We start from the raw sequence: 10,846 nt of genomic DNA, 5'->3' as shown, positions 1-10,846 counted from the left end.
CAAAAAAAAAAAAAAAAGAAAACAAACAAAAAAAAGAATCCATTCAAGCCAGGCAGTGGTGGTGTATGCCTTTAATCCCAGCACTCTGGAGACAGAGGCAGGTGGAACCTCAGGTATACAGTGGGCTCAGGGCCAGCCTGGCCCATGTAAGACTGCCTCAAGAAAAACAAGGCCAGGTGTGGAGGTGCACACTTTTAATCCCAGCACTCTGGAGGCAGAGGCAGAAGAGTCCACTCAACTAGACCTGTTGATTCCCCCGAAGACACGCCCGGGTTAGGAGTTAAGGCCATCTTTTAAGCAGGGGCACATTTCCAGGCCAGCAGCCCCTCCCTAGGAGCAGCAGGTGGCAGACCTTCACTGCTGAACCTCCACTTTTCAGATGCTCGCTCAGAAGCACAGCATCTACCCCCCTTCTCTGGTATCCGCAGAGCTCCGCTCAAGACCCTCTCTCCCGCACTTCAGCGGCAGTGACCACCGCCCAGCCCGTCTGTTCTCTTCCATCCCACCTCAGAAATCCTGGCTTTCTCTCCTTCAGCTGCCTTCCAGGAACCTGCCAAGACAACTTGACTGCCCTATTATTTTTCTCTGAAACTCTAACAAAATGGTACTCAAGCTTCAAGATTTCAGAGGACAGTACTAACACCTGAGAGCAGGCCATGCCGCTCAGGAGCTTGGAACTACCTGTCTCAGGAGGCAGCACCAGCTCACACTGAAAGGGAGAGCGCTAGGAAGAACTAGGTCAAAAACCTAGTAAAAAAAAAGCCTAGGTACCTGGGCTTTGAAAGTTCTCCTAAGAGCAAAGGTTTCACAAGGGTTCAATAGACGTTTGTTGGAGCCAATCAGCAGTCCCCTTGTCCGGTTCTATTTTAAACTACACCTCCCATGAGCTCTTTGAAGCAGAAATGCCGCTGCTAGGTAGTAGGATCCAATTGCCGATGGTGCGACTGGGAAATGTAGTCTTTTTTTGGTTTTCTACATTTCTCATTAAAGGAGACTCTTAACGATCAGAGAGACGGGTTTAGGTGAGAGAATGACACAGGTTTTCATTTGAGATCTCTCTTGACTTCCATATCTTAATGACGGGGGCTCTCAGTTCTGCTTGTCTACCAACACACTACTGCAAAGGAAGGCAGGTAAACCACAAGCCTCGCGTCCTCAACCGGATCCCTGGAGTTTTCGCTAGGGCCTTGGGGATGGCAAGCACCACACCATACAAACACGCCGGAGCACAGGGCCGGGCTACTCACCGGGCTCTCGGTGGCCTGGTTTTCCTCCGAATGGGGTGCCGAGCGGTCCAAGGGTACAGCCAGCACAGCGGACAGCATCAGTAGGGGTGGTAGGAGAAGGAAAGGGGCCCCGCGAGGCACAGAGGTAGGCATCGTGGCTGGTCTGTGATGAGAGACGGAGAATGGCTTTTTGTTGTTTTGCTACGGTTTTTTGAGACCTGTTTAAGTAGCCTTGGTTGGTTTTGAATTCTTGATCCTCCTGCCTCTCCCTCCCAAGCGACTTGTAGGCGCGCATTACTACCCCAGCTAAGGCTGTCCCAACCCCGAATCCGGCTAGGCAAACGAGTGGCACGCCTCAGTGCCATCTCCATTTGCAAAAATGAAGACTCCAAGCGTTTCGTCACCTGGAACCCAGGATGCCAGGCCTCCAGCCTCCTTTTCCTACAGCGCAGTCCGTAGACATTCATCCCGGTTCCCTCAAAGCAGGGAATCCTACCCTGGACCGAGATCCCAGGCCCCTTAGGCTCCCCTTCTCACCGGCCTAGCGAGACTCGAAACCCTGAATACCGCGAGCTGCAGCCCTCCGCCTTCCGCTACCGAACGCCCCTCACCTCTCCTAGCGCGGAAGGCGTTTTCCCACCGTGGGACCTCCGCCGGGTTTTTGGTGATTTTCCTCCTAAGTCACTCCCACTTTTCCTCAGGCAGAGGACCCGCCCCCAGGATACTGATTGGTCCACGCTGTCTCAGAGCTTCCGCCCGCGTTTGCAGCCCCGCCTCTTTCCGATGAAGTTCCCTTACTTTCGAAAATTTCTGCTTTCTTGGAAGCTTACATTCTTCAACGTGACATTTCCTGCGTCGTTTTCAAATAAAAGTCAAAGCCCTGAATGCGGGTGGGGGTGGGAAGGGCAACTTTTGCGGACATCTTGCCGCTGTGTCTCCTGGGAATTGTAGTTTTCTCATTTATTTTCGCTTCACAAGTTCCTGCAAGTTTAGTGGCACGCAACTGCGTAGCATATTATCATTATTTTTTAGACAGGGTCTCACTACGTAACCCTAGCTGGGAACTCTGTGTAGACCAGGCCGGCCCAAGCGCTGACCCCCAAGCGCTGAAATTAAAATACCACGACTCCCAGACTCCCAGCCCCCCCCCCCCCTTTTTTGAGAAATGGTTTTTTACATCCCAAACTGACCTCGAAGAGATAGGAGCGCTTACAGAGAAGGAATGTTTTGATTTCCCTGCCTTCTTATCTCCACTTCCCCAGTGCTGAAATTACAGGCGTAAGACACTAGGCCTTGACCCTATCAATTTCTTAAATGCTCTCTATATAGAAGTGTATTATATTGCTAGGTAGATACTCTTGGGTCCCTTTAAGGAACGCTGGCTTGTGGTTCCAATTCAGAACCCCCAGAACAAGGGATCTGTCTGCTTCAGTGGCCTGGAGGCATTACTCTGTTGGACATGGACCATGAGGAGCCAAGAAGAGGGCAAGTCCCTGTGGGAATCTCCTTTTCCGAGAGTGTCCAGCTGTGTTTAGAGTTCTAGCATCTCAGCAAGACCATGAGATCTTCAAGCTGGCGCTAGGGAGGGGTGGGCACCCCTGGGATTCCAGACAAGTGAAGGTGGAGGGTTTGGGACTTGTGACCCTAAGCCCCGAGTCCCAATACTTAGAAGCAGGACAAGCCTTCCTTACTTGGTAGAAAGGTGGATTTTTGTGTTCCCAATAGTGCTTAAAGCTCGACACAGGCAGCTTAGTCTCAGGTGGGAACTGGGATTCTGGTTGTCAGGGTTCAAAAGAAAAATGAAGGCAGATGTCAGATATTGGAGGGTGATCTCTATTGAGATATGGGATCTGGGTCTTGATTATGCCTTCCTAATTCTCTAGAATGTCTCAGGAAAATGAACCATGGAAGAAAGAGTGAGTGGGGAAGCCTAATGGGCAGTGGGTTGGGGAGGAGAACGTTGATGCGCACTACAGGGATGCGCACTACAGGGATACACACAGCTCTGGGCTCAAGCTTCATCTTCATGATCACTACCATCAACTCTGTAGGAAGGTGCCAGAGGCCTGGACTCCAGCCTCCCTTTGAAAGGCATACCGGCCGAGATGCTTAGGTCTGCCAGATGAAAGGAGCTTGGGACCTGGACTCTTGAGTCTCCCAAGATAGCTAGAGCCTGGGGGTCTCTGTTTGGGTCCTAAAGGGGGAGGGGTTGGGAGAAGGGGCATCATAACTGACCTAGAAAGCTCCCGTCCTGCAACTACTATGACATCACTGGCCAAGGGGAGGGGCTCTCGCACAGACAAAGATGCCCTGCCGGCTGTGGTCCCCAGCCTGTGTTTCTCTCAGGACCTTGGAGGATGAATTCTCGGGTGTAAGGCTGCAGAAGCTGGAACAACAGGTATGGGCCGGAATCCCACTCTTCATCTTCCCAACCTTCCCCGAGGTTGCTCAGAGACCCCAATCCCATGTTCGTTTTTTCTGAACATCAGGTTCTCAAATTAGGAAAAGAGAAAGTAGGAATTAGGTTTTATTTTGAAACAAGACCTTGCTGCCTAGCCCAGGCTGCTCTCCAGCTTGCATCTTGGCCCTGGAATTACAGTTGTGAGCCATTGCGCTTGCTTTGTTTTGCTTTAAACTAAATCTATTCTGGGATAGAGCACACGCACGCCATGGCACGCATGTGGAGACAACTTGCAGGAGCGGGTTCTCTCTTGACAGTGTAGATCCTGGGGCTAGAACTCAGGTAGTCAGGCTTGCCGGAATAGCGAGCACCCTTCCCCATGGAGCCATCCGCTCCTCTGTCGCCTGTGCTGACCTCGTTCTTGCTCTCATCCTCTTCTGTTTCTGGACTTTACAGATGCCAGTCGTTCTACCTGCCTTTGTATTTTGAAACAGGGTCTCCCCGAAGTGTCTAGACAGGCTTGGATATTGCAATCCTCATGCCTCTGCCAGGATGGCAGCCCAGGCTGAGGAAATGTGTGAGGAGTGAAAGTTCTTGGGAGCTGGAGAGATGGCTCAGCAGTTAAGAGCACTGACCGTTCTTCCAGGGGAGCTGGGTTCAGTTCACATGGCATCTCACAACTGTCTGTAACTCCAAGATCTGATACCCTCACAAAGACATACATGCAGGCAAAACACCAATGCAAACAAAATAAAAATAAATAAATTAATTTAAAAAAAAGTTTTGGAGGGCTGGATTCCTAGTTCGTGGAAGAGGAGTTGGAGGTTGATCTGATCTGACCAGAAAGGACTAGAGAGACTGAGGAACTGGGTATCTGGGACCTCAACGGAGGAAGGAGGAAGGGTACCTGGACTCTGCCAGGCCAATCTCACCCCGCCCACCTCTCTGGTTTCTGTCCTCACCATACACCCTTCTTGTTCCTACAGCGGCAGCTATTTGAGAAGAAACAGCGCAGGAAGCGCCAGGAACCCCTCATGGTTCAGGCCAATCCTGATGCTTCCCTGAGGCATCGGCGACCGAGGCGTGGGGACGATCGCTTCCAGAGTGACAGCGGCTGGGGACTTGGTCTGATGGAAGGGATTTCTGGGTGCTCCAGAGTGGGACTTATTGAACACTGGAGGGGGGGAGCTTAGTGAGCCCTAGGCTGGGAACTTGGTGGATGGTGCTGGCTGCTGGAGGGGCTGGCCTATAGCTTTCAGGACTGGTGGGGCCTAACTGCATCAGAATAGGGAGTTTATGGTAGAGGACTGGGGACAAACTTAAGTGTGGGGTTTTATGAGGGAACAGGGGTGGGTGGGACCTCATCCATCCTGGGGCAGAAGATTGCTTGGGCTGTGGGTTTCTTAGGAGCCGTTCCAATAAAACTGGGCCCTTGAGATTACAAGTTCCAGTTGGAGTTTAGAGCCAGAGGGCCAGACCCAAAAGAATTCAGGAACTGGCTTTATCAGAACCTAGTAGAGTCTGAGGGAACCCGGACTCCCCAAAAGACAGAAGTTCTGCTGGGAGAGCAGGATTTCACTTTGTGTGTGTGTGTGTGTGTGTGTGTGTGTGTGTGTGTGGTACTAAAAATCAAAACCTAGGGTAACATGCACCCAGTCGTTTGCCTTCCTGAGTTTTGTTTGGGATTTTGGGAGGTGATGCATGCATCTCATGCTGCAGCACAGGCTATCCCGTATCTTGCTATGTAGTGCAGGATTTGAGGCTGTCCTCCTACCTTCCTCAGGAGAGCCTTTTTAAACAGGCTGCTTTGCACTTTTCCCCAGGCGCTGGGAGTCCTCTCCTCCAGAACACAGCACAGACACATCTGCCCTCTGGGGCGCACAGTGCCCTGGCCACCATGAACTATGGTGGGGATGGTAGTGGCGAGAGGGCCCCCCTATTGTCACACAGAGGAGCAGGTAAGCTTGGGATTCCACCCTTTCTCTCCTGACATTGGGGTCAGGTCCCTAAATCTGAAACTGTTTTCTCTAGTGTACACGCGGGGCCCTGGTGCTGCTTTCCACCACCTATGCTGGCTCCCAGACAGCTCGGATTCAGATGTGGAGGAAGTGAGCATGGAGGACATCCCTGTCATCCCCCCACCTCCCAAGACACATATGGCAAACCGTCGCAGGGGCTGGCTAGCCTCCCCAGGACCTGGTAATTTCAGGGACAGGGGAGTAAAATGTGGTCCCTGGGTCACATGACAAGTTGTCTTCCTTGCTTTGGTTAACAGCTTATCTATGAGATATCATAACTCATGGGTCTCCCAGTTCATCTGTCTAATCCTTGTTATAGTGTATTCAGATATAAAACATCATCACATCAGAAGTATTTATCTGCACTAATTTTGGGAGGGTCAATCTCTATGTATCCCTGGCTGGCCTTGAATTCACAGAGATGCACTGGTTTCTGCCTCGTTGTGTTCTGGGATTAAAGGTATGTTGTACCACACCCAAATCATTAATTGTTGTTATTATTTTCATTTTTCTTTTTTTTTTGTTTTTTTTTGTTTTTTTTTGTTTGTTTGTTTGTTTTTTTGAGACAGGGTTTCTCTGTGGTTTTGGAGCCTGTCCTGGAACTAGCTCTTGTAGACCAGGCTGGTCTCGAACTCACAGAGATCCGCCTGCCTCTGCCTCCCAAGTGCTGGGATTATTATTTTCATTTTTCAAGACAGGGTTTCTCTTTGTAGATCTGACTGTCCTGGAACTTCCTCTGTAGACCAGGTTGGTCTCAAACTCAGCAATCCACCTGCCTCTGCCTCCCAAATTCTGGGAATAAAGGAATGCACCACCATGCCTGGCTCAGGTTATTTATTTTGATTCTTTTTGGTTATGCGTATGTGCATCTGTGTTTGTGAATGTGAGTGCAGTTCCTACAGAGGCCAGAAGAGGGTGTCAGATCCACTGAAGCTGGAGTTAGATGCATTTGTGAACCATCAGACTTGAGCACTGGAAACTGAACTGTTTTTCTACAAGAGGAGAATGAGGGGCTGGAGAGATGGCTCAGCAGTTAAGAGCACTGGCTGCTCTTCCAGTTCGATTCCCAGCACCCACATGGTGGCTCACAACTGCATGACACACATGCAGGTAACACCAATGCACATAAAATAAATAAATTTTTTTTTTTTTTTTTTGGTTTTTCGAGACAGGGTTTCTCTGTGGCTTTGGAGCCTGTCCTGGAACTAGCTCTGTAGACCAGGCTGGTCTCGAACTCACAGAGATCCGCCTGCCTCTGCCTCCCAAGTGCTGGGATTAAAGGCGTGCGCCACCATCGCCCGGCCTCAAAATAAATAAATCTTAAAAAAAAAAAGCAGAATGTACCCAAATGTGCCCTTGACTGTTAATCTATCTCTCCAGTCCCTCTACTTATGTTTTTTTTTTCTTTTTTCTTTTTTTAATGAAAGCTTATTTGTTCATTTACTTTTGGCCAGGAATTTTGACAGTCACATGCCTTTAATTCCAATGCTGGAAACAAAGGCAGGTGGGTCTCTGTTCAAAGAGAGACCAGACTAGAAATCTAGCTTCGGGCTAGCCATTGGCACACAGTGAGACACGACCCTGGCCTCTCTCTCCCTGTGCATCCTCGGGGAGATCAGGAGGTCGGTCGCAGTCCTTGCAGATTGCACGTGCATATGAAGCGCTCAGAGTGTGGTCAGGAGGAGAAACAGGCAAGGCAGCTGAGCACTTGAGTTCTTGCTCTAGCTGACAGTGCTGACCCCCCCCCCCAACCCGGAAGCCGATGTCCTGACCTGCCACTGCTTCTGCCCCCTAGGGATCAGTGAAGAGGAGGAAGAGGAATCCAAGGATGTGTCAGTGGAACACAAGGCACCCAGCCCGGCCCCAGCCCCTGCAGTGGACTCTGACAGGGTTCATGGAGACTCGGCATCCTGCATGGTGGGAGAGAGCACAGCGAAAAAGAACACAGAAGCAAGCCCACCAGCCTCCGACGTCAGGGTAGGCGGTACTAAAAACCTGCGGTCCGGTCTACTGGTTATGTTGACTAGAGGAGGTAGCAACAAGGTGAAAGTCTGTGCTCGGGCTGCATGTTTGCATTTCCTGCAGTTAGAAGTCCAAAGCAAAAGAGAAACCCTGTCTCGATCAAAAAAAAAAGACTCTCTCCCCTAAAAAGAATACCATGAACAGGTGAACAAGTGACTACTAATGGAGACTACAAAGCATGATTTGAAAGGGTCATTTTGTAGTCAACATGACTACATGCCTGCTCTTACCACTGAGCGACTCCTGAGCCCCTCACTGGGGGATTCTAGGCAGGGCAGCTGCTACGCAGCAGTGCCCGGCGACCTCGCTGGCATGTTCTGGCAGGTACTCTGGATTTATGTGTCCTAGAGAAGGACCTCACGCAGATTATCCAATAGGTCTGTGGAGCTGATGAAATTGTGAGTTGGACCAATGGACAGACGTGCCAGCGAGGTTGGGTGGGTTACGGCCATGCTTGACTAACAGGAAGCCGGGGGTCTTCAAGGGTCACCCCTAGCTGGAATAGCCAATCAGTCTGCGTAGTCGAGCCTGACTGCCCCTCCACTTTTGATTTGCACTGGAGCTAGGATGAAGACCTGGAGAAGAAAGAGGCTTCGGAGTCTACGGGGACAAACAACGCCCCAGTGGCGCCCAAGGTCTTGCAAGGCAATGACGACACCAGCAGCCACAATTCTTGGAATATACCCTGTTCCCTGCCCCGCACGCCAGGCCCTCGGCTCGGGGAGGACATGGAGGCCTACGTGCTGCTACCCGCACCCCGAGAGCACATGGTGCAGTGCCGCATCGTCCGCAACAAGCATGGCATGGACAAGAGCATGTTCCCTTCCTACTACCTCTACCTGGAGGCGGACGACGGAGTGGCCGTATGCTTCAGCCCTGGCGGCGGGAGGCTTCACACTGGAGGGGACAGATAAGGGAAACAAGCCCCAACTTCGAGGGTTATGTCCCTCCCTTTTTTGGACAAGGTTAAAAATTTCGGGAGCCAGATGTGGTGGCATAAAACTCTAATCCCAATAATCCTTGGGAATGGCAGCAGGGAGGGTGAGTGGAGTAAGGACAGCTGAGTTCAAGGCCAGCCTCCTGACCTAATGAGACACTGAAAAAACTAAAAACAGAGCCAGGTGGAGGTGGATCCTTTAATCCCCCACAGTTGGTAAACAGAGGAAGGCAGCCCTTGCTAAATCATGAATTCCAGACCAGCCAGGCCAGCAACATGAGCCCCTTTCAGCAACTATTTATTTATTTATTTGGGACTCAGACTTGTGTCTCATAGTTAGGACTTGACAGCTCCAAGCCCTGCCCACCTCAGTCTGCCAAACTTTTTAGAGCATGTTTCTTTAGGTCCTCCCTACCCTATAACCAAGCCTTATCCATTCCAGAGTTAGTTCACATCTACCTCACCTCCCTTCCCCTTGGCCTCCCAAACGCCACCAATCCTGGTATAAGCTAGGCCTTGGAAGCAGTTCCATTCTCTAGCTAAGCCACAGCCCTCTCCATCTGACCAGTCTTCTCCCAGTGTGGCCTCCACCTTCTCCTGAGAGAGTCATTTGAGTTTAGAGCTGTGTTCAGGACTCTGGCTCTAGCAGGTGTCAAAGATCAGTCCTGAAGTGTCTTCTCTGGTCTGCAGCATTTCCTTCTGGCAGGGCGGAGAAGGAAAAGAAGCAAAACCTCAAATTATCTCATCTCCCTGGACCCCAAAGACATGTCTCGTAACGGGAACAACTTCGTAGGTAAAGTTAGGTAGGTGAAGCCTTTTTGGTGTGTGGCGCTCCTGGCATGTGGATGAGGCAACAGGTGGCAGGAAGTCACAAGAAAGACAGGCAAATGGACTACATTTCCCAGCAGGCCACAATGCACTAAACTGGACCTGCACCAAAGTCTGATGGGTTTTGTAGTTCTGCAGATTGTATTTCCATAGCTGGAAAAGAAAAACCTTGAAACCTTTGGGTATCATGAATACAGGCTGGCATTTAATATGTTTAGGTTTTTGATAGGCAGAGGGCTCCTGTGGGGAAAGAGCTCTAGCGTGTGTGAGTTCTTGCTTCCTAGATGGAAGAGGGTTCTCAATAGTCGATGTAGGATGCTAGAATGACACCTAGAAATCAGAGGGCTGGGACTGTGATTTTTTTTATTTTCCTTAGAAGATGGGTTTGAGAAACACTTAACACAGAATAACAATCACTGTCACGGTTGTTATTGCTTTGTCCACTGCCCTCCTGGGGCAGATCCAATGTCTTGGGCACGAAATATACCATCTTTGATAACGGGGTGAATCCTGAGCGGAACTACTGGATCCCAGACAATACCCGGATCAGAGAGGAGCTGGGAGTTGTGTGTTATGTAAGTATACTGGAGGGGCAGAAATGAGGGGTGCCAATAAGTGAGACACCATAAGGAGCGAGGCCAGCTGGAATATAATCTAATTAATCCTTCTAGGAAACCAATGTCTTGGGATTCCGGGGGCCTCGCAAAATGACCGTGATCCTTCCAGGAATGGACAGCCAGAAGCAAAGGATGAGAGTTCAGCCACAAAATGTGAGTGTTTAGGGCGGAAATCACAGCACTAAGAGAGGAGATGGGCTAGGAAATCCCATCATAGATCTCGACTTTGTCAGGGTCCCATCTCAGGCAGTGAAGACTAGAGCCTCAAAAATGCTGGGGCTGAGGTGGGGGCTGGGACTGGCGAGATGGCTCAGTTGTTAACACACATGTGCTGCCCTCCTAGAGGAAGAGCAAAGGCAGAGCTCGTGAGTCTGTGGCTAGCTCCGTCTAAAGATCTAGTTCCAGAACAGCCAGGGCTACTTAGTAAGACCTTGTCTTAAAAAAAAAAAAAAAAGGAATCCTAGCACTCAGGAGGCCAAGAGGCAAGTGGATCTCTGTGAGTTTGAGGCCAGCCTGGTCTACAGAGAAAGTTCCAGGAGTCAGGGATACATAGAGAAATTGTCTCAAAAAACAATAAATTTCTGGTTGGTTCCCTTGTAAGGTGTCTTGCGACTACTCTAGCTTCAAGAGGACCTAACGCCCTCTTCTGGCCTTTGAAGACAAATGCATTCACACACATAATCCACATATGCAGACACATATATATTACATTTATTTATTTATTTTATTTATTTTTTTTTTTTGGTTTTTCGAGACAGGGTTTCTCTGTGGCTTTGGAGCCTGTCCTGGAACTAGCT

The 10,846-nt window shown here is 50.1% G+C and overlaps 2 protein-coding genes across 4 annotated transcripts in view; one reads left to right on the top strand and one right to left on the bottom strand.

The window, feature by feature from the left end:
- Nucb1 (nucleobindin 1) overlaps positions 1–1,974 on the bottom strand; it is a 13,464-nt gene extending 11,490 nt beyond the window's left edge. The window contains exons 1-2 of one of the 3 annotated variants that reach the window (XM_005366792.3): positions 1,764–1,974; positions 1,248–1,389 (exon numbers count right to left, since the gene is read on the bottom strand). In XM_005366792.3, coding sequence (XP_005366849.1) covers positions 1,248–1,379 — 132 coding nt within the window. In that variant the 5' untranslated portion in view covers positions 1,380–1,389; positions 1,764–1,974. Of the gene's footprint in view, positions 1–1,247; positions 1,390–1,630; positions 1,651–1,763 lie in introns of those variants that run through there. The other 2 variants (XM_005366791.3, XM_026789116.1) reach the window with 2 other exon arrangements.
- Positions 1,975–5,464: 3,490 nt separating this feature from the next.
- Positions 5,465–10,846, top strand: part of Tulp2 (tubby like protein 2) — a 7,341-nt gene continuing 1,959 nt past the window's right edge. Inside the window, exons 1-7 of the mRNA XM_013353648.2 lie at positions 5,465–5,585; positions 5,659–5,826; positions 7,441–7,622; positions 8,234–8,530; positions 9,295–9,407; positions 9,893–10,007; positions 10,104–10,202. Of these exons, the coding sequence (XP_013209102.1) occupies positions 5,525–5,585; positions 5,659–5,826; positions 7,441–7,622; positions 8,234–8,530; positions 9,295–9,407; positions 9,893–10,007; positions 10,104–10,202 (1,035 nt within the window). The 5' untranslated portion in view covers positions 5,465–5,524. The remainder of the gene's footprint in view (positions 5,586–5,658; positions 5,827–7,440; positions 7,623–8,233; positions 8,531–9,294; positions 9,408–9,892; positions 10,008–10,103; positions 10,203–10,846) is intronic.

The sequence above is a fragment of the Microtus ochrogaster genome, unplaced genomic scaffold (assembly GCF_000317375.1).
Source record: "Microtus ochrogaster isolate Prairie Vole_2 unplaced genomic scaffold, MicOch1.0 UNK14, whole genome shotgun sequence".
Lineage (NCBI taxonomy): Eukaryota > Metazoa > Chordata > Mammalia > Rodentia > Cricetidae > Microtus > Microtus ochrogaster.
Note: the sequence above shows the minus strand (reverse complement) of the source record. Positions and strands in the feature narration are given on the sequence as shown.